The 23,556-nt window shown below is 44.1% G+C and overlaps 1 protein-coding gene across 3 annotated transcripts in view; it reads right to left on the reverse strand.

The window, feature by feature from the left end:
- Window positions 1-1,181: 1,181 nt before the first annotated feature.
- NHEJ1 (non-homologous end joining factor 1) overlaps window positions 1,182-23,556 on the reverse strand; it is a 128,387-nt gene continuing 106,012 nt past the window's right edge. For all 3 annotated transcript variants that reach the window (XM_081853359.1, XM_081853357.1, XM_081853358.1), the window contains 3 exons: window positions 6,732-6,849; window positions 3,560-3,684; window positions 1,182-1,644 (listed from right to left, as the gene is read on the reverse strand). In XM_081853359.1, the coding sequence (XP_081709485.1) occupies window positions 1,564-1,644; window positions 3,560-3,684; window positions 6,732-6,849 (324 nt within the window). In that variant the 3' untranslated portion in view covers window positions 1,182-1,563. The remainder of the gene's footprint in view (window positions 1,645-3,559; window positions 3,685-6,731; window positions 6,850-23,556) is intronic.

Genomic DNA, 23,556 nt, shown 5'->3' on the forward strand with positions numbered 1-23,556 from the left:
TACTCCAGTGAAGACAGGACTATGTAGTAATGAACTGTATGAGTAAGAAGGGTTTACAGCACAGTCCTGTACAACTCATGACTGCACAAGCCAAACAGAGCCCAGAAGCCTAATGCTATCATTGCCAGGTGCTATACAACCCCACTGTTCTTGTGGTCTCAAATAGCAAAAGCAATAGATGTACTGAGATCTCAGTGAGCCCTTATACTCGTATGGGGCAGAAAGGTGATTTTTAAATATACTGCCCTGTGATCCTCAGATGAAAGATGTCATTCAGCTTGGCAAGTCTTAAGTTGTGTAGATCTATGTTGCAGAAAATGTTTCAGGATGTGTGGAACTTCAGCTTACAAACATGATGATATTAAACAAAAAGTCCAAGAGAACCCCATATGTGCTCCGAGTTCTGGGTGCTGCAGTTCTAAACTTGTTGTTAGACATGGTATATGGCAAGTTTTGGAATATTGATAGGCAGCAAAAGATTTAAATTATTATTATTATTATTATTATTATTACTAGGGAAGGTGTCATTTTTCTACCTCAGGCACCAGCATCCCTTGGACTGCCTCTGTGCAAAAATAAAGGTAGAAGGTTATGTCCTATCTCTAGCTATAAGGGCAGGAAAAGTCTGATCAGTCAAAGGACTAAGGTTTCACAGACTTAGCATTAGATATTTAGGGAAGAGAATATTCTGTGCCTTAAAAAAGCAAATGTTTGCATCAAGGAAAGTGGAGCCCAGGCTAAAATTATGTTTGTGTGAATTTGCTTGAATCAGTATAATGTACCTTCATTTCATCAAAATTTAATCCTCTGCAGTATATTTTGTGAAAAATAGAGTAGAACTAAACAAAGGATGAGAGGAAGCAAGTGCTGAGTGGAAGAGAAGGAAGACACAGATTAAGAGACATAGATTCTGTGCAGAGACAGAAGAAAGACCATGCAAATCACACAGACCAACACAACCCCAACCCATGCCCTGCTTTGGGTTTTGTACCTTTGTTAGACGATGTCCACATCCTTTTTAAACATTTATCTACCACCAAGAAGGCTGTAAGCGTGTAGAAAAAAGATGTGGTTCAGCTGATTGATGCTGGCAATGCTGCATTGTATAGTGCATGTGTAAAAGACACTGCATCAGTAAGCCCAACTTTTTTTATCCAAGGTCTTCATTACACACACATTAACAAAGTGGGGTATAGATTTTATGGACAGAATAGGTGTAGTAGGAGCCCAGATAACTATCAATCTTGGATTCCTATCACTGTCCACTTTCTTTTCCCTGCTTTTTACTTTGAATGCATCATCTCCAAGTTTCAAGGCTAGTATCTGTACTCCAGAAAATAAGAAAAAAATAAGCAGAGGTAGGGCAATAGACAGCTGTAGTGTGGAAGGGGATACTGCCCACTATGGTGCCCAACATGGCAAGAAAGAGGGGAGAGGGAAGGAACAGAGTGGCATAGCTGTATTCTGGAGGAGAAAAGTCCATCTCTCTTCCAGTTGTTCCAGGAAGAGGGAGAGGTTCAATACAACAACAGCATTTCTGTCTCTGTGGAAGAGTCATTTGCATCAGCCAAATAGCCCTTTTGCCTTCTTCCTTTTGCTCTTGGCAATGGGCAAATGAACCTTCTGGGTCTGGGAGGAAGGTACCTGGAAAGAAGAGGCAATAGTTAGAACCAATCAATTCATCAGTAGGAACAAACAAAAACAATTACAGCCACACAGGATCTCTCTGGTATATTCACTTCAAGCATTTGGCTATCCAGACACAGAGCTTACAGTTGTTGCATGGGTTGTGAACAGTAGCAAGTAGCTGGTAGTAGCACTTGGTAATGTTGGTTGGTCATGGGATAAATGTGTTTTTTGTATATCTAACTTATGAAGGTTACATCTGTGGGGCAAAAAGAAGCTGGAGGAGTCCACAGGACATCCATGAGTTAATCAATCTCACAGTGAACAAGGGAAGTCCCTACTCCAGACACCAGCTAGTCCTCTTGATGCAGGGCACTCAGTAAGGGGATGGTGAAGCATGGTTTGGATTGACCAAGACCCCCTTGCCTATGCCATTTCCCCTTTGTTTATATGAAAACTACATTCCTAAGGACTCTCTAGTTACTCTTTTTCATGCAGTAAATCAAATCTTGATTTTGCTTTGCACTGACATTTTAGTACTATTGTTTTTCCACATGGCCAAACTTATATTCACTTATTTATACAACACATGCAATTTTTACTCATTTGTAACAGGGATAGACACCTTTCCATTAGGAAGCTCCGCTGTGATAGAACATCATATTTTTCTAGCATTCAAAATGCAATATATAATCACTGGGGAAATGTAATTCTCTCTCCCAGTCACTGCAATCTGGAATGCTGTCTGGAATGCAGTTGTATGAATGTCACATACACTTATTGCCTAGTGCCTATAACAACACTACTGGCAAACGACTTAACTCCTCGCACACACAAATGCCATCCTCATTTTATGAGCTTTCAAAAATTTGTATGCGCTGGCAGGGTCAGTACATGATCTTCTCTTCCCATGTGACTTTGCTACTTCACATATCACTGGAGCACTGCGGGATAGAATAATATGAAAGTGGCAACCATACTGCTTCAGCAAACTAGGCCTTAGGTTTGCTTTCAATTCCTGTTTTGTCCCCTTCTCATTAGTTTCTCCTTATTCTGTAAAACCCATCTACCCTTTTAAGTCTTTCTTCTACCAACAGCATGTTACTCCACTTGCCTGGAAGAGCCTCCTCCTTCTAATCTATTAAGCTACCTCCCAACACTTTTCCTATTTCATTTCTCCCCCAGCATAACATGTTTCCACTGCCATCCTTGGTCACATCCTCGATGGGTGACTGCACAGCTCCTGTGGCTCCCAGTATGAATCCCTATGAAACTGCTGCCAGAAGGATGAAGGCAGATGTACATTTTAAAATGTCTAAATGAAGGGACCATAGCTTAGGGGTAGAGCACATGCTCTGCATGCAAATGATCCCCAGATTTAAACCCTGGCATCAGGTAGCAGTAATGGGGAAAACCTTTGGCCAAGAACCCTGGAGAATCATTGCCAGTCATAGTAGAGAGCACTGGACTTGGTGGACCACTGGTGAGTCAGAAAAAGACACCACTTTTCCCATGCCTTCTGCTGCTAGGGAGCTCTCCTCCTCTCCTATTTACATTACAAATATACCTTGACAAGCCTTTTGCCACGCCGCACCCCCAACCCACAGCTGGTATTCAGTAAGCGGTGAGCAACAGCACCTCACACTCTCTTGTGTTCGTTGCCAAACTGTAGACATTCACCTGCTCCTTTCTATTCCGAGATTGCAGGACATACATGGGCTATGGTTTGCTTACTCCGCCACACCTCTGTGGAGCTGGCAGACCACTATATAACATAACAGAGCTGCAAAATCCAGCAGATGCATCAGGATCTCTGGGAAAGTTCCTGTGTCTCTCCATCCACATTCACGGCATGGTTACCCCGAATCATATCCTCATACATCTATCCCTTCCCTGGCCCATTCCCACATGTATGCTGAGGGGCTCCTCTCACCACTGTGTCTTGTGTACACTGTGCAGCTGCTGACTGCGATTCAGTCTTCTTCTCCTCAGTTGGCAAATCTGCAGCCTTCTGGGCAAGGTCCTGGAAGCTGGCATGTTCAGGACTCTCACAGTCTCCTGATAGTGTCAAATAAAAACAACATAAATGGGAGCGAGGAATTCAGTAGGCCAATGTACATAAGAAAGAGCAGGGGCAAGGGATAGAAATCAAATAAATATATTTTTGTAAATTGACATCTCCTATCTACCTAGGTACCTACCTATACAGAAATATAAATCCTTCCCCCTAAGATCACAGAGCTGTAGAGTAACAACAGTAGCGTCCCGGGAAAGGATAATTTTAGTTTAACAAGAGGCCATCTCTTCTGGCTTCATGTGATTCTGGGGGTAGCAGCAGCAACTAACCCACAAGTCTATCCTCCCTCCAACATCTAAGGAAGATAATTCACATCCTCACTCTATACCACTTACATAAGTTTAAAACTTGTAAATGGAAACAGCTGGAAGGGGTTGGGCCATACTGAAATGTGCAGGGGAACACTAACAGTAGGGAAGGCAAATATGACCACATTTTATTTAGTTATCCAAATGTATAGCTTTGCTCATTAAATTTCATAGTATTTTACAAAATTAAAAGTATCAACAATAAAAGAATAAAGAATAAAAAGTCAGCAAGAGTACATACAGTAGCAGTCATAGAAGAAATCAGTCCTTGAAGATTTTTTGAAACATAATTTTTATTGGCTTCCATAAAGGACAGAAAGGGAAAATATGTGTGTCTCTTTTTTGGAATAATTCCAAAGAATTAGGACTGCCACTGAAAAGGCACTGATCCTTGTAAAGACCTCAACTGCCAGGAGAGAGAGCATAGGGAAGGAGACTTTCCCTAAGATAATCAGGACCCGAGCATTTGAGGGCATTAAAGGGTTAAAAAGCAGCACTTTGAACAGGGGCTTGAATCAAATAAGCAGGTAGCTCGCACATGGCATAGCCAGGATTTATGTTAGCAGGAACAGGATTTATGTTGGCGGGGGGCAGAACTGAGCTATCTGCAATGTGATAGGTCAGTTAGTTAAGTATTTTTATTATTTACTTGATTTAAGCGGGAGGCAGCTTCACACACATACACCCCGCCCCCTGGCTACTCCCATGAGCACAGATGCCTCAAAACAGGTGATATAGGACCATACTGATAGGCACCAATCAACAGGCAAGTAGCTGCATTATGTACTAGCTGAAGCTTCTGAATAGACTTTGAAGGCAGCATCATATGGAGTGCATTATGGCAATCCAACCTTGGAATAACTAAAGCAGGGATGGGGAACCCCATGTCTAACGCCAAATGCAGCTCTCCAGGCTTCTCTCCAGACCACACTCCCTCCCCAGGCTACAACCCTTGCTGGCCTTCCTTCAGAAAATCAAGTCTTTTTGCCTGGCCTTAATGTCTCTTTGTACACTGATTGACTCTTCCTTGCCTACATGGAGTATAGAGAAGGGTATGCAAGTGTGTATAAATTAGGGGTCTTTACCATGGTGTCTGTGAAGGTTTCCAATGGTGTGCCTGGGCAGGTGCAACAGACTCTGAGCTTTCACTTCTTCTTTCTTTTTAAAGTAAGTCTCTAGCTCTTCTAGAAAGGAGTTATGGGGCAGAATGTGCAAATTCCTTTTTAAAAAATTAGTTTTTATGAAGGAGTTTTTGTTTTAGAAAGCAAACAGATAAACAGGGAAAGGTACATCTATTGTCTCCACGTTCAATTCATAGTCTTTTTCATAGTTCGTTTATGTTTGGTGAGAGACCCTTTTGTCATAGACATATCGCAGTTTGGGGGGAAGGAGTGGGGGAGAGAGATGGGGGGTATTCTTTTATTCTATTGCCTATTACTGTATTAGTTTAGGTGGGCTGTGTCAGCATCACATGGGTAGGTCCTTTGTTTATGTATTATTTATTATTGATAATGCGAGAGGTTAGGGCAGGCTTCCTCAACCTCGGCCCTCCAATGTTTTTGGCCTACAACTTGCATAATCCCTTGCTAGCAGGACCAACGGTCAGGGATGATGGGAATTGTAGTCTCAAAACATCTGGAGGGCCAAGGTTGAGGAAGCCTGGGTTAGGGGTTCCCAAGCTTGGTTGATTTCATTCAGCTGAATGCAGTGTGGCTTGTTTTTTGGAGGGAGGGCTAGGTTGTTGGGTCAGGCAAGCCATATTGATTTTTATGCTGTTGTGGGGGGATAGGTCATTGTCCCGTTGTGCTGTGTTTGTTATAAAGGGGAACCACACCGGGGCATAGCTGTCAACTTTTCCCTTTTCTTGCAAGGAATCCTATTCGGAATAAGGGAATTTCCCTTTAAAAAAGGGAAACGTTGACAGCTATGCACCAAGGTGAAGGCGTCCTCCTTTGCTTGTCCCTGTGTTAGTTTGAGTTTGTTGGTTAACTTCTCTAGTAGCGTGGGTTCCCACACATTTCGGTACCCATGGTCTATGTTCACTCCCGATAGGTTCTTCCAGTGTTTAGTTACGATATTGTGTAAGCATCAGGTTGTTGGGGGTGGTTGGCTCTCTAATTTTGTGTTATGTCATGTCCTCCAACAGCAGTCATTTTGTGACTGGCTCTCCCAGTATTTCTTCAAAATTCAAAATGTGCTCACAAGTCCAAAAAGGTTGGCAGCCCCTGGTACAGATTCTAGCCTATTGTACAAAGATACGTGCCAGTGGTGGGCAGGAGCCAAAGGCAAAAGTAAACAGAGCAATACATGTGAACGTGGCCCTTGAAAGACTGCCCAGAAAGGAATGTGATTTGGGGGCTGAAAACGGTTCCTCATCCCTGTACTAAAGCATGAACGATAATGGCCAGAGTGGCCAGTGCTTAAGACAGATGAGCAAGGAGAAATGGCAAGGGTGTACAAGAGAATAATACACATAAAAATGGCACATCAAGAGGTTGTTTCACTCTCTTGTGGGTAAGATTAGTTTTCTTTCTTTTTTTGAGCTAGAAGCAACCCATCTGGAGATGCATCAGGAAAATTGCATGGCTATTTTGTGGCAGTTCAAAAACATCAAAGTTAAGATTATTCCTGTTTATGGCCATTGCCAGATGTATTCCTATCTTCACAAGAGTAGTGCTGCAGTAGACACATCCTTCCCATTGCATGATTCATTTACTCACCTTCCCAATGCCGTTTGCAAGCTGCCCTAGCCTGCTTTTGGGACACTGACACATAGAGCTCTTTCAGGTTAGAAGTGAATTGGTGCCCATCTCCCAGGCAGCAAGCCTGGGGCAAAATCTGTGAAGCAAAAGGGGAGCATGTCAAGCTAGCTATGAAGCATGTCAGAGGTGGGAATACAAGAAACTAGACTACACAACACAAGACAGCCTCATTTCAACTACAGTGGTACCTTGGTACTCAAATGACTTGGCTTCTGAACAAATTGGCTCCCGAACGCTGCAAACTGGGAAGTAAATGTTCTGGTTTGCGAATGTTTTTTGGAAGCCGAACGTCCGACACGGCTTCCTTTTGAGTGCAGGAAGCTCCTTCATCCAATCAGAAGCCGTGCCTTGGTTTTCGAATGTTTTTGGGCAGTGCTTTTTTCTCAAAAATTGTTTAGGGGTACTCTCATTTTCCTACTGATATTGAAATACTGCCCCTCAATGAGGCCAAACTTAGATTCACAAAATGTTTAGGGGTATGCGTACCCCTGCATCCCCCCAGAAAAAAGCACTGGTTTCGGGAGTCAAACCGACTCCCGAAATGGATTAAGTTGAGAACCATGGTACCACTGTGCAGCTCACCAGATAGGCACTTAGAAGGATGCTGATTCTGTACTACAGTGTTACCAATAATGCTTGTAGTTGTACTGCATACTAAACAGCCATAATTGGGGAGAGATAATATTTTAGTTGTAAAGCACATGCTTTGCATACAGATGGTCCAGGTTCAATCCTTGGTACCTCCAGTTAAATGGGTGATGTAGCAGGGGAGGGGAGGGATCTCTGCCTGATATTCAGGAGAGCAGGCAATACTGGGCTAGATGGACAAAAACACTGACCTGATATAAGGAGCCTCATAGATTAATTCTTGCAATGGCTCTCACTGCGAAACAATCAGTGCTTCGAGTATCACTTCCTGGGGAAATTCTCACTATACATTAAAGGATTTCCAATTTTCAATCTGGAAGCTAGAATGAAATGGGAAAGATACCCAGTTTCACCAGATCCAAAAGGGGGTAGCTACAGTGTTTGGAGGAGGAGATCCTAGCTGCTGCTGCTGCTGCTGCTACCTACACCAGGCATGTGCAAAGTCCATTTTGGGGGCCTAATCCAGCCCGCTGATCAATTTAATCCAGCCCCCGTGGAAGTATATGTCCTGGGGTAAAATCCTTTTTAAAAAAGCCCAGCAACTTCAAGGTAAACTTCAATCCTAAAAAAGCTGAACAACTTTGGGGGGAAATTGTAAAAAGCTCAACAACTTTGGCTGGCCCTCACACATGTTCACTTTGAAAAAAGTTTGGGCACCCAGATACACACACTGATGAGGAAGAGCTGTGAAACAGTCCCCCCCCTCTCTTTTATGACAAAATGGTGAGGAGAGCTATCATCACAGGGTGAGGGGCACAAGGCCTACACCCAACCCCTGAACACAGTGAGCCCAGCCTGCTGCCTGCATATCAAAGGCTTCCAGAGATAACTTCTCTGTGCACTGTGCCTGCTCCACACCCAAACAGTCGGGAGAACAAAGTGTAACAGATAACAGGGCAGTTCCTCTCCAGGCACTCACCCACTGAGCTGCTCAAGGCCAGAGTCCAAAGGCAGTGCCTGTCACCCACTCCTCCCACTCCAGGCCATAGGAGTGGCACAAGGCTCCCAGCTAATAGTAGAGGGGACAGTAGGCTGACAGAAAGGGGTGGGGAGTGAGAGAGGAATGTCACACAGGTCTTGATACAACTCCCAAACCACCCTAAACTCTTTCAGGACCATTTGAGCATCAAGTAGGGCTCCAGCTTCCCTCTGGCAACTGGTCATTTGCATATATTAGATTAAACATGTTAAGCTGCCTTATACTGGGTTGCACCATTGCTCCAGTATAGCCTAGTGTTGTCTGCTCTGACTAGCAACCACTCTTCAAGGCTTCATGCAGTGGTCTTCCCCACCTCTGCAAGATGAGATATTAGGAACTGAACCCAGAACCTTCCTGTAAAGCAGGTGATCTGTCACTGAGCTACAAAGATATTCCGCTACATGTGGCGGGGTGAGGGGAGCTTATTCTTCAGATGTGGAGATCTTCCTCTTCTATCCAAATGCCAACATCCTAGAAAATATTAATGTGAGGTCCAAGGAACTAAAGGAGGCTGGGATCACTAATTTGGGAGATATCTTACTGAGTGGCAGAAGTCATGTAAAATAATCTGGGGATAATCTGACGTCATCAATTTCTGTTGTGTACAGAAGTCTGAATGGAAGCCTCAGCTTCATGATGCAGAGTAGTGGGACTCTGCCTATCAACTCCCTTCCCTACAACATGAGGTTTGTGACTTGAAGCTGGGTCCATATGAATCACTCTCACTGCAATGCAAGCGTGTGTTTCTCCTTCACCAAAATGAGCAGACATTTGCCTGCTACAAGTTCAGACAAAAGGCTCTGCCATTGCATTGTGACTAGAGCACATTCTGCAAATGATATAAATAATGCACCTGCTCTTTGATCTATCACTTTGGGTTCAATGGAAGCAAATGGTTCCACATCAACAGAAGAGGCAACTACACAGTTGGGAGACGACCACACACACCAAATTAAGCTGTCCTGATGGCAAAAGTACTGTTAAAGAAAGCAAGGAGGTTGGGATGCAGAGGATATAATCACCAATGGTAGGCAGTTAAGGAGTATTGGAAATGAACCTATAGGCTATGACAGGGAATAACAGGATGAAAAGACTTATTCTTGCAGTTGCTAATGAAAGGCCCTTCCAGTGTAACCAAAGCCTTCACAGAAAATGCTTTTATTTGTATGTGCTTATGTTACTTGGTTCTTCTGAGGAATCCAGACACTTTCCTTCAAAGTGCTTCTGCTGCAGGAAAATCACATATTCCCTGTACTGAAAGGATAATGTTATGCCACACAGCAAATGCAACCACTCGTCTCCCCTAATCATACACACATTTGGATTGCAAATGCTGCAGGATTGTGGGCACCTACTGGAGATGAGTGACAACCCTTTGCCATGCCGATGTTATCATATTTTTTGTTTCTCCTTACCACTTGGAAGTTTTGAGTACTCATTTGCTGTTCCATGAAGCCCTTTAACAACTGTGCCTGCAGCACAGCCTCTCACCATTTTATTACACTTTATGATTTCGTTTCTCTTTTCTTTGGAGGCTATGCAAAGGAGGACACAAATATCTCATTTTACCAATACGAGCATAATGAAAAGCTGCTCCTTTGAAATAAAGCTGCCCCACCCCACACATTATGTTGTACATTATGGCACCGAGTTGACAAGCATCCAGAATAATATGTGCAACCACTGGAAAGGCCCACAGAGTCTTTGGCAAATGCTGCATTCACCTTTTACAGCCATAAAGGCTAGAAGGAGGTGCTTTTTCAAATGAAACCTAGTGTTATGACCTATTCATAGTGACAGTGTGATTATATCCACCCAGTATAATTCAGTACCTCAGATTATGATCTGTGAAAGTGATCAAGGCACGGACTGAATGTCCATCTTGATATAGGTAGTCTATACTGTCTATGTCGGTTGCTTTAACTGCCCCAGGTAGAATGTTGTTTATAATAGTCAGCAGGTGCCTCACGCGGTCTGTCCCTGTGCGAGGACCCAGTGGTTTTGGATAGTTCGTGAATACCATCTTTTCTGGGCTTAGGACCAGGATCCATTCTTTCTTTCTACTGGGGGCTTGGAGTTCCCGTGGGTTCCCGTCTATATTGGAGATCCCCAACTTACTTCTGTTTGCAGTTGCTACAGGGGTCCTAGGTGAGTTCAAGACAGGAGCATCCAGCTGTAGTTTGGTTGCTTTTGTCAGGCTGGGCGAACACAAGGGGAGAACAGCCGTGGGGGGGGGGGGCTTATTTCTTTGAATGTACTTGGGGAATTATTTTCACATATGGGGAGGGGTTTGGTCTTTGGCGAGTCTCCCTTGTTGATCTCTTTGGTGCCTTGAGCTTTGATTTTTTGGGGGGGATATAGGGGGTGATGATAATAAGTTGCCACTGTTTTTTACTGATGTGTTGGGTTTTTCTAGACGGCTTAATTTTTTTGATGTTTTTAGTTTTCTTCGTCTTGGGTTCCAGTTTTCTTTTGTGTGAGTTCTTTTTGGGTGGTATGTGAATTCTAGCATCTGAGTCCAGGGACTGATCTGTGGCCCTTTTTGCTTGTTTGAAATTCTCCACAAGCGTCAGGAGTAGGCCATTTGTTACTACTAGGAAGTTTTTTATATTGTAGAGGTCTGTGCGTATCTGATCTATTTGATCGTGTAACTGGTCACCCCTCTCTTCTATACTGTTGGCATTCGCTGTGGGGTGAGGGTCTTGCTGGTTTTCCCTGAGATTCTGAGGGTCTTGCTGGTTTTCCCTGAGGCTCTGAGTTGATTTTTGGTGCTTGAGGTCATTGGGGTTGGGGGAATTGGTCATCAAGGCGTTCTCAGCTAGATCCAGTTCCTGCACCCAGCTCATGGAATAATTTCGTCTTTCATGCTCAGTTTGTAAGTCTTTGCGTTAAATTGACCAATCCAGCACTGTAGGGGCGATTTCTTTTGGAGTGCTCTCGTGCTGTGGGTTCTTAATCCCTTCTTTATGGGGGAAGTAATTGATAATTTTACTTTGTTTCCTTCGGGGCTCCCACTCCCCCTGGGGTGATATTGGTGTAATTCTCAGGTCCATCTTTTTTTAAAGAAAGGAATAGATTTATTAAGAATCTTTGAAAACAGAGCCCCGCTAACCTCCCTACTGGCGGCCAAGGGGGAAGGGAGACCAGGAACAGAGGAACAAAATGATAGAGTGCACATGCAATAAAACCAGCAAAACCAGAGCCTAGTGCACAAGCAGGAAAATATAGCCCCTATTGAGACTCAACCTCATTTGAACAACAGAGAGGACTCTTTCTCCATAGAAGAACATGCCCTAATGAATCGGTTCTGGTCACTGCAGATGCCAGCCCAAAAGGAAATCTTGGTTAGATTGGACACCCTGAGAAGCAGACTGACCAAAAAGGAGGCCCATGTTGAGACTACGGAAGGCTCACACACACGGCCTATATCCCCCAAGTGCCTAGTGGACAAGAGGACGGTGGGAGGCGCCTTTAAATGTGTAGATTCGGAAGACCAATCGCAGCCCCCGCTGGTGTATGGTAAGGCAAAATTAAAACAGACTGTCACATCTCCGAGTACCTGGTTCAACTATCTAAAACTCTCCCCAAATGAAATAGCTACTCCCCCAAGTCCAAACCACCCCCTTAAGTCCCCAAGAGCTATGGATAATCATTCCCTTATGCAGCAGATGCCTATTGACAAACTTAATGGGAGTGTTTTTTCAGATGTAATGGGGTCACTGGACACCGTGGACCCAACAAATCTACACCATGGAGGGACAGAGAATTAAAGCTGTTGTCCTGGAACATTGCAGGATGGCGCGCTAAGAAAAACAATCAACAACTTGCAATGTTTCTTAAGCAATTCGATATCATCCTCCTGCAGGAGACTTGGCACAGCGACCCCATTCTGTTCAATGGGTATTCTTGTCACTCCCTATTTGCTACTCCATCTGTGAGGGGAGGTAGGCCTAGTGGAGGTTTAGCTAGCCTTATCTCCACAGATCTTGAACATTCCTTAAAAGCCCTCCCAAACTGCAATTCACTAGCCACGGCAGTCCTACTCCAATTTAAAAGAGATGCACTGGTAGTGGTCAATGTCTATCTGCCCCCCTGCCAAAAAAAATCTATAGTGAAAGCTAACTGGGCAGAGTTAGAGGCATACCTAGAGTCCATAGAATCTTTCCACTCTTCTACACCGATTATAATCGGGGTGGGGGTGGGGATTTCAACGTCCGTATGGGAATTGATGATAACAATCTTTACAGCCAATATAATCAGATTCAGGACCCTGAAAGTCCAACCGAAGCAGGCGTTTCACGACTTTCTAAAGATAATAAATGCAAAGGTGGGATTAAGGCTTTCTGGGAAATGATATATAATGAAATGAAAAAGATGTTTAAATACACTTTCTTGAAGAAACCAGAGGCCTTCCTCCTGGGTATGGTCAGCCATGTGGTGTTAAAGAAGGACAGAACTTTGTTTTTATATGCCACAACAGCAGCAAGGATCCTTATCGCAAAGTATTGGAAGACATCAGATCTACCCACTCTGGAAGAATGGCAGATGAAGATGACAGACTACATGGGACTCGCAGAGATGACGGGCAGAATCCGAGACCAGGAGAAAGAGACAGTGGAAGAAGATTGGAAGAAATTTAAGGACTATCTCAACAAATATTATAAGATTAAAGAATGTTAGATTGACATGGATTTAAAAATATTGTGGTTTTCAGAGACATTAGAGTAAGAAAAGGAACGGAATTCGTAAAAAACTTTTGGGAAATAAGGGAATGGAGTTGCTGATGGGATAATGAAACTAGAATACAAAACGGTGAGGTATGAGGAAGTCGGGGAAATTAGGTTGAGAAAATAAGTTTTGGAATTATACTTGTTTTTTGTTTGTGTTTGTCTTTATTGTAGTTGTTTTGTATTTGTATGTTTTTATTGGAAAGTTCAATAAATATTATTTAAAAAAAAAGAAAAAAAGATAATAAATGCAACTTCTCGGGGCTATGTCTAGCCCAGGTTGCAAAAAGAAGGGAACTGATGATATTAAACGGTAGTAAGGAAGAAGATCACCCATGGGAGTATACCCATTTTTCAAAGATGGGAGGAAGTGTGATAGACTATATTCTGATATCAAGATTCGCCTATAACTCTGTGTTGAAGTTTCAAGTGGGACATAACACCGAAAGCGACCACCTCCCACTAATTTTAGCGCTCAATGGCCCATCGTTTAACAAACCCACGGCTAACCTTTACTACACCCCCATCGTTAATCTGGGATCACTGGCCCCCAGAAGAATTAAATGGACCCCCATGCTCAATACTGAGCTAACTCATCTCCTCCATTCGGAAGACGTGAAGACCATCTACTCAGCCATTGTATCAGCTAATACTGGGGGAAAGGCCATGGACTCGTTCAACGAGTTATTAGCAAGACTAAAGACCTTCCTAACAACTGAGATACTTAATTCTGTTGCAAAGCGGGCACAGGATCAAGAGAGATGGTTTGATTCGGAGTGTAGACAAGCAAGGAAACGTCTGAGATCAACCTATCGGAATTACAGAAACACCAGAGCACCATCGCTATTTATGGCTTACATCTATTTAAGACGAAACTATAAACAGCTATTAAAGGTAAAAAAAAACAAAAAGCTGAGAGATTAGCCTGGTGTAATTTAGTGAAGGTCTCGAATGAGAAAGACTCAACCTCCTTCTGGCGTACCATTATGGGCCTCCTGGGCCAGGAGCGGACTGGTCCCACATGTACTGTAGAACCTCAGGAGTGGATGAAATATTTTCAAACCCTCTTCTATGACGACAAAGCTCAGCACAATGATCCAAGTGCCTACCCCGAGAATTTACCATATTGGCCTCCTGTCTCCATAGAGGAGGTGGGGAAACTAATTGCCCAACTGAAAAACAACAAAGCCCCGGGCATAGACCACATTCCAGCAGAGCTCATGAAGAACAATATCAGTTGGTGGGCTCCTATAATGGCGTCAATATTTACATACATCAATTCAACAGGCATAATCCCTGGTTGCTGGTCAGAGGCAGTAATCATCCCAATCTATAGAAAGGGTCCTATGGCAGATCCAGCGAGCTATAGACCCATTAGCCTCCTTACTATCCCCAGCAAATTGTATGCCAAACACCTCCACATCAAACTAATTGACTAGATGGAAACTGAGGCAGTTCTGGCAGAGGAGCAAGCCGGCTTCAGACAGGGCAGAACAACAATAGACCATTGCTTCGTATTAGCACACCTCATTGACAAATACGTCAATAAAACACGTGGGATTCTATATGCAGCATTTATTGACCTGAAGGCGGCCTTTGACTCGATCTCACGAGTCAAACTTTGGGCTAAACTCAATGCTACCAACATTGACAAAAGATTACTATTCTTGATAAAAAGCCTATATAAAGACTCCAAGTTATATGTAAGAACCTCAGTAAATGGGCAACTAATTGGCCCTGTACCAGCCACCAAAGGAGTCAAGCAGGGCTGTATTTTAGCCCCGGCCTTATTCAACTTATATATAAATGACATGGTCAAATACCTAACATCCCCGGAGTTTCATGCCCCCAAACTGGCCGAAAAATCAGTTTCAGCGCTCCTCTATGTGGACGACGCGGTTCTCTTATCACAAACTAAAGTAGGCCTCAAAAGGCTACTAAGAGAATTCTCAGCCTACTGCAGGAGAGATCAACTGGTGGTTAATCACCAAAAAAACAAAGTCATGGTCTTCGCTAGGAGACACAGACATCACAGATGGGAGATGGACAACCAGCCAATAGAACAGGTCAAAATTTTCAAATACCTCGGAGTAGTTTTCCAGTCAACAGGGGCCTGGGAGGCCCATCATAAATATGCTAGGGAAAAAGCATCTCAAAGCGCCAAAATACTGTCTCGCTTTTACTTCACGAAGGGGGGCAGACATATCCCAGCAGCTCTGGAGGTCTTTTAAGCAAAACCCTTGGCACAATTACTCTACGGGGCCCAAATCTGGACGGGAAATCATTGTCGCACACTTGAAACGGTCCAGTCTAAATTCTTAAGACAGATTTTAGCCGTTCCACCATGCGCACCAAATGCGGCCCTACGGCTGGAGACTGGCCTCCTCTCCGTCAAAACCCGGACCTGGTTAAGAACCTTCAACTATTGGCTCCGCTTAAATTTAAACCCATCCAGACTACTACCTCTAGTAGCACGAGATGCTCACAGAAGTCGGTGGTCCAAAGTAGTGCATCAAAAACTACTTACATGTGGCCTCCAAGCACAGCATCTCCTGAAAATGGGTCTCCCCAAGGCAAAAATCATTATTGACCAGCGCATGAAGGATATTGAGCAGCAGAATAATCTGGCCTATATTAAGAAATTTAGTGCTTGGTACGCTTATCTGCCCCCCTCCCATTTTGATTTTCGGGCACCTTATTTGTCTACCTTAACCATTCCAAAACTCAGACGGGCCTTTACACTGGCCAGACTAAATATGTTACCCTCAGCTGTTCTTGAAGGTAGATATCAAAAAATTTCATTCAAGAACCGGCTCTGCCCCTGTGGAGCTGGCTACGTAGAGACTGTGTCACACGTTCTCTTGTCTTGCTCCCTTTATAAAGATCTCAGGGACGAGACCATCACGCCGCTCCTATCTGCCATCCCGGGCCGCTCTTGTGAAGCCAAATTGTTCTAGCCGACCAGAACAGCTCGACAACAGAGAAGGTTGCCAAATTTATCGAGAGAGCAATGAGATTGAGAGTTGCTATCTGAATGACATCAGTGTCGTCACCCGGATTCCTTGCCTAGGATATTATTATTATTATTATTATTATTATTATTATTATTATTATTATCATCATCATCATCATCATCATCATCATTATGTTTTATTATTATTATTTTATTACCTCTGCCAAGTTTTAAGTACTGAGATTATTAATTTATCTGTATCTGGTTATTATTATCTTTCTCCCTGTCCTGACCATCCCTCCGAGGTTATATTTATATTTATAATCTTTCAATTTGGCTGGTCTATTTACTTAACCGACCTGGAACAATCTACCAGAGAAAAGGCCACCGCCCATGGGACAGAGGGTCATTGATGAATGATAATCCAGCTTCTACCTAGGGTTTTAATAGGTCATAAGATTTTATGGTAACTACATTTGTAATGTATTTTTGTCGGTGTTTGTACTTTGATGCTATGGCCTGTCGGCTACGCAAATAAAGTCTATTGATTGATTGATTCAGTACCTCAGCAATTTTAGGGAGCGTTTACCCTGTTCACTGATACAATATGGTTCAGAATACCATATTCAAAACAGAAACAGAACAGAACTACTGTGTGTTTTCCTGCATGTCTCTAAAAGGAGAAGGCAAACACATTGGCCAGAGGTATACCACTAAGGAAAATGAAAGGAAGGGATTGCCAGGGACTTGAGCAATTGTTAATGGTCACTGCATCTACAAACTGTGCTTTTCTCTATAGCACATGGTTTGTCTTGCTTGCTTGAGCCATCTTGTTCAATCTGTTCCTCTGTAGATGCTTTTTGCTGCAGTACCCCTGCTCTTTTCCTGAAGAACAGTGGACTTGTTTGCAGGGAGGGAGTAGTGGGTGGACTTGCTTTTGAGAGGAGCCTAGGTTTAGATAAACCTTTGTCCCCTTCATACCCCACAAGAGGGACCGCAAACAAAAGGTTTTGCTTATAACCATTGAGATCAGAATTTTCATCAAGTCCAGCCTGTGGTGAGTTGTAAAACTGGCAGGTGAATGAACCCCAAAGGTAGGGCAAGAATAGCCAATAGGCAGTTGGAGGTGCCAGATCAAAGGCAAAGACATAGTCATAACTCAAGGAAAAGTAAACAGCAGGGGACCGGCACAGAACAAAAACAGTGTACCCAGGGCAGGCACCGTGGCAGGTCATTGCCACCCTTCCTTGCTTTCCCCATCCATTCACTCCCCCCTACAATGGTAATACTGGCAGAAATCAAGGTGGTAGTAAATCCCAGGGCATGGTGACCCCCACTGCTTTCTCTAAGCCACTGCCAGAAATTGTGCTCTGTGTATCTCAAAGCCTATGGACTCTCACTAAGACAAGCACTGATTCTTTGCACAAAGCTAAGGCTCAAGTGCCCCATGTTACTCTGGACTGTAAGCCCCATGATGGCAGAGGACATTATGGCAATGACTGCAGAGGATGAGCAAAATCTCTGCACTTGTCATTCTAGAAAGGGATTCTCCACATATTCATAGGAGAGCCATTAGACCCATTTTGGCATGTAAGTGGTATATAAATAAATAACAGGAACATAGGAAACTTATACAGTGCTGCACCATTATCCCATTTAGCTCAGTATTGCCCACACTGAGTGGCAGTGGGTCTTCAGAGCTTCAGACAGGGGTCTTTCCTGGACCTATGTGGAGATGCTGGGGACGGAACCTGGAACCTTCTGTATGCAAAGCATGTGTTCTACCACTGAGCTGTAGCCCTGTCCGTGAGATCAGAAGGTATATATTACACTGTGATGCCCTTGGGGCTATTAAGGCAGCAAAGATGAGTTGGGGTTATTAGCATGTCTCTGTAGAGCAGAAACTTGCCTAAGTAACACAAAATAAGGTCATCTTGCTTAAGGAAGCTCTTGTGCCATCTGGTGTTGACAATGCTCCAGATTTGTTTTTTAAAAGAAGTGTCTCAAGGCTCAATCCTCATTAGGTAACAGACCACTATGAACCAAGCACGGCTGAGACTGAACAACACACCAAAATCTCAGAAACTGATGTTCCCTCTGTTAAAACTGCCCACCCAGTGGATTCATAGCACCTGTGCACTCACTATTTCCATAGAAAGCCCATCCTTATAGTGCATTTTAACCCATTTGGAGGGAAAGGGAGAGCAGGAGAGCACAAAATACCTTCTTTCCTCTTTGTAACGTAACGGAACACAAGATAACATCTGCTTTTGGTGTCCAGTATCTGAGCCCTGTTCAGATGGCTAGCCACTCTTTGCACCCAAGTGGCATCTACACAGTTTGGGTAATCACCCCAGTGGGGGTTACATCAAGCTGCTAGATGTGTTAATCATCACACATCATTCTAGTCTTGCATTTAGTTTAATTCCTGCAATAGCCCAGGATGGCAGCAGACTGTTGGTGGCAGCTGGTTAACTGTAAGACAGCTCAATCTCAATTTGCTGCAATCCTAATTGTATCTACCCAGAAGACAAGTACTTTTGAATTCAGTGGGACTTACTCCCAGGTAAGTGGGAATAGGAATGCAGCCTCAGTTCTTAAAGCAAGTTGGATTCTCATAGCAAAAGACTAAATATGTAAAACCAGGTTAAAATGTGTCCAGTACAGCATATTTGAATGTCACGAATTCCTAACAAAACTTTTGGAGTAAAGTTATTATATAAAATAGTCAAGCTAGTAAACAAACAAGCTAACTCTCAACAAACAGAACCATTCCAAGACACAAATACTAATTGGCTAACAAGGCACATTATACTTCCTCACATGATGTCATCATGTCTTCCTCCTCAAGGCAAAACAAAACAAGGAGACATTTTTCAAGGCTGTCAGAATTCAAAACTGAATGTGTTGTTCAGATTTTCAGAAATCTGCATTGTTTACAAATGAACAACATAGGTCCACACCCCCATTCAACTCAGGATTTCCACAGCAATCATTGTCTAAAAGAGAGGTTATAACTACTCCGCAATGCCATGATTTATGAAACCTTAGGCCACCTACAAATGTCACCTAGTTCATTACTAATAGGTTACTTAAACAGTCCAGAAACTGCCCCAAGCAGCCTAAACTGTCTCCTCAGTATTCTGCTCATTCTCCCCCTCCCCCCCCCAACAGATAATTTATTATGGACTCCATGTGCCTGAATCCAATGCACCAGCTCCTTCACAAGATAACCAAAGCTTTCTAGGACACTGCAGTAAAAAATGACCCAAAGATAGCAAAATCGCTACCAAGCAATGTCCAGAAGGGAGTCACTGGGGAAGATGCCAAAAAGCGCACATGCCATTCCCTTGCCTGGGAGCTGTTGCTGAGGTGGGTGGGTGGTTTGGATTGTCCCTGTACAAAATCAGCAAAAAAAGTTGCGTCTCAGCCGAGCATGACGGATGCAGAGTGCTCGCCAGCATGAGTTAAATGGGGGTATGCTGCTGCCTGTGTTATGACTACCTGACAAGGCCAAGTATGTATCAGATGCCAGCAGCTCAAGGCTAAGGTTGGGAGGAGGACTACAGGATTTACACAGTATGCCATCTAGGAACTCAGTGATCTGCAGGACACTGGGGCAGAGATTCTGAGCCTTCAACTCTTAGGCCAAGAGGGCAGAACTAAGGTTTGCCAGGGAACAGGGGAGCCACAGCACAATCCATTCTGCAGCTGTGAGATAGGCAACACTTTATGAAGGACATGTCAGAATTCCTTTCTGTGGGACAAAGGTGTAGAATAGTCATGAGACCCCCCCCCACCCTGGGGGATGGACAGGCTGATGTTAGATCTCATGAGGGGTTGGGTGGAAGGCTGATCTGTAGCAACATTCCTCAACCTGGTGCCCTCCAGATGTTAGGGACTATACCTCCCATTGTCCATTACTAGTGTCCACGCTGGCTGGGCTGATGGGTCCCATAGGCCAAAACATCTTGAAGGCGCCTCCTCTATTATTTGTCCCTAGCATCCGGTATTCCAAGGCATCATTTAATATCAGCTTCTATGGGCAAGACATGGTGTGGCAGATAGAAGGATTTTTAGGGAGCCAATGAATGAGTGGTAGAATTATTTTAGCTAGGAAGCATCCCCACTTTTTTTTTTAATGGTACAAATTTAGAAGGCAGGCACTCAGGCCTGGTTACCTGTAAAGTCTGTAAGTCCAGACAGCTTCTATCTAAGCCAGGGGTCAGGCAAACATCTCCATACTTTATTCCAGGTATAGCATGAGTTTCAAAGATTTGAGACAATTGATAGTCAAGCAAATAATGAAACAAGGTTGGGACCAAACAGCAATGAGAGCAAAAACAGCAGTTGTCTGGGTCTCCAGCATCACAGAATCAAGGGCCTGTGGATGATCAGAGAGCACATTACCCATAGGCCATATGTGCAGCAAACTTCCATTTCCTTCTGAAGTCAGCAACTTAATTAATGCATGCAGATAGGGTAGCAAAGGCCACCAGACAATATACATTTGCTCTGCAGGAAATGATCTAGGAGGGACCACATCCTACCTTGCAGGGATTATTTATGATGGTGAATTAAAGCCATTTATCTGGCCAGGAAGGAATATTTAGAAGTACAGCAAAGACATTAATGTGTTGAACAGAAGCGATGATGAAAGAAAGGTAATCATATCTACATTTGCATCTTAGCTGACACAGTGTTGCCCTGTTAGGGGCAGATAAGTCAGAAGAAGAAAAAATACTTTTTGGAGACAGCAAATATGGACGTCTTTTTGGATTCAGGGGAGCAACATACTGCCCTCCAAATAATGTTGGACTGAAATTTCCATCAGCACTGACCATTGAACATGCTGCCTGGGACTGATAGGAGACCAACATCACCTGGAGGGCAGTGCATTGGGTACTCCTGGATTAGAGCAGTACTTTTCCAAATGCGTTTCAGGAAGCCTTGGGTTCCTTGCAAGTTCTATAGAGATTATTCAATGAGAAAACCAGCAAAAAGAAAGCTTGACCACCATTAGCAATACTCTCCATTCAATGTACAGGAGTGAGCGGGGATAAGGGCCTGGTCTGACCCAAGCTAAATTCATTGAGGGGAATTGCAAAGGTGATTAGAGTTGGCCTGTGTCCCACAGGAAGTGAATGTACAGCCTTGAACATGTCCCCAGCATCCAAGGGTTCACTGGAAGGCAAGTTGGTGTGGAAGAAATCCCCTCAACAGATAGAAAACTGGATCAGAGAAATATGAGAGAAAATGCAGAGCAACCTTATCTGTAATAAGTTCACAACATAACTGTTAATTTAGGCTTGTCTTAAGCTGCATCTGCCTGGGTATAATTTAATGGAACTTACTTTGCATAGGATTGTGCTGCACATTCTACTAAAGTTTAGCCTCAAAAAGTGTTTTGGTTGACTTCGGGAAATTAATCAAGTACACCTAAAGAGAAAGTATTTAGATGTGCAGGGAGACTAAAATTCTGAGCAACATGGTATACTAGCATGGTATACCAGCACAGACATATCAGAGGAACAGGCAGGAGAAACTGGTAACCTGAGTTTGGCAAACAGATGACCACTTGCTTACCTCAGATAAATAACAGAAACTCTCATATCTAACCTCCTTGCAATACTTATGGATGGAGTTTCTTATTGTGCCTATATAGCTGTTTTCTGACTCCCTTGAACACAACAGGCACTGATACTTTACACAGCCTGCAGCACCAGAAGGTGACTAGGCTGTGATGACCACTGCCTGGTAAGTCCTAAGGCAAAAGCCCATTCCTAACCCTTTCCCCTCCATGATTTGTGTTCTTTTCTCCCCTCCTCTATATGTTCAAATAGGAAACAAGCTGCTAGCAGCACTGTGCAGTGGTTTCAGAGTGCTGTGTATATATTTGGGGGTGGGAAGGGGGAGTATATTGGCTAAGGTTGCAGTGCCCAATGACCAAGTCCCTATGTGAGCGCAGTCTCTAAATCGGTCATTCCCCAGGAGCAGTCTGGACCCTTTCATTATCACACCAGAGCTTGCCAAGTGGTTACAAACATTTTCCCTGGCAAAGCCCATATTCCAATTTTTTAATATATTTTTAACTGATTGGGGCTGGCTTTGAAATTATAGCCTGGGCTGTGGCGGTGCGACTGTCAGATCTGCCCACATTCCCGTGGGCAACCTCAGCACATGTTCCATTGAGGGAGGGCATGCTTAATAAATCACCCTGTGGCCAGGGGAGCATAGGGGTTTGGGCTGAGAGGGGGGAGGGGTGTGGGGAGGAAGGAAGAAAGGGAAACAAGGCATAAGGCATTGAGCACTGGTTCGTGGCAGAGCAGTGTGGAACCCAGGACCCAAGACTGGTGTCACCCATGACAAACCATAGGGAGTGAACTGGAGGTATCCTCAACTTTGGCATGACAGAAGAGACTCAATATAAAGCTTCTTCTCAACCACTATGAGACAATAAGGCACTCTGGGACCACTGAAGAGGGCTACTGCTCCCTGGAGTGTTTTGCCTTAACTTAATCCTACTGAAACAAAGATTTATTCAATTTTTGCCACTTAAGCCACTGTATTGTAAAGAAGATTGGGCATGAATTTGCCAGCCGTGCTAGAAGGGGATGGCACAGCTGGACTTGAGTCCATGTATCTTAAGAAGGCAAAGTACTGGGCTCCTGCTCTTTGCATGCAGCTATCAGACTACATGTTGCACACACCCCTGTAAGACAACTCATCGAGAGCTGGGAGTGTTTGGGAAAAGCTGCTGATTGCAGGACTTTCAGTTAACAAAGCAGCACAGAGCCCCGATTCTAGATTTCCCTCTGCCTTTGGTGCAGAGGATAAACATAAGCTAACTGACACATTCAGGAGAAGTCCTACACGCACAGCTAGAGTCAAAAAGCCTTGCAGGTCTGGCCTCCATAAAGGAAGGAAATGGATGTTTCTAAAGAGAGAGAGAGATTAAGTAAAACTTTGAGAAGCAGGTTTGAAAGAGCTAGAAGTGATCCAGGCTTGAGGTATCGAACAGGAATAGGAAAGAAGCTCTGATTTCATCCTGGCCCAGTGCCCCATACGCATATGGGTCAGAAGGGGGCAGCAAAAGCAAATGAGGGGTGGTAGAAGTGTTGGCTGAGCTGCTAGGCATCTAAACATGTCCATGAGAGCCAGGGACTGATTTGCTCAGAAGGCCAATGTACAGGCAACTCTCAGCTTCCAGGTCATCCCAGGGACCCCTCCAGGCAGGAAAGCTCTAGGAGGGTCAAGCAATGGCTGAGGGGGACTGAGGGGTCGTAGGCAGGGCGGCCAGTGGGGCAAACAGGAAGAAGCCAGCAGGGCGGAAGTGGGGAGCGTGACAGGCCAGCGTGGCTGAGCGCTGCACACAATGTTTTCCTTTCCCCCCTGTAGCCCCGACGCTTAGAGAGTAAATGTCAGGCACATAAAGGCCGGCACTGTGGAACGGGGAATGCAGGGCCGCTGTCCCTG

Source organism: Podarcis erhardii (genome assembly GCF_964252035.2).
Source record: "Podarcis erhardii genome assembly, chromosome: 1".
NCBI classification, from domain to species: domain Eukaryota; kingdom Metazoa; phylum Chordata; class Lepidosauria; order Squamata; family Lacertidae; genus Podarcis; species Podarcis erhardii.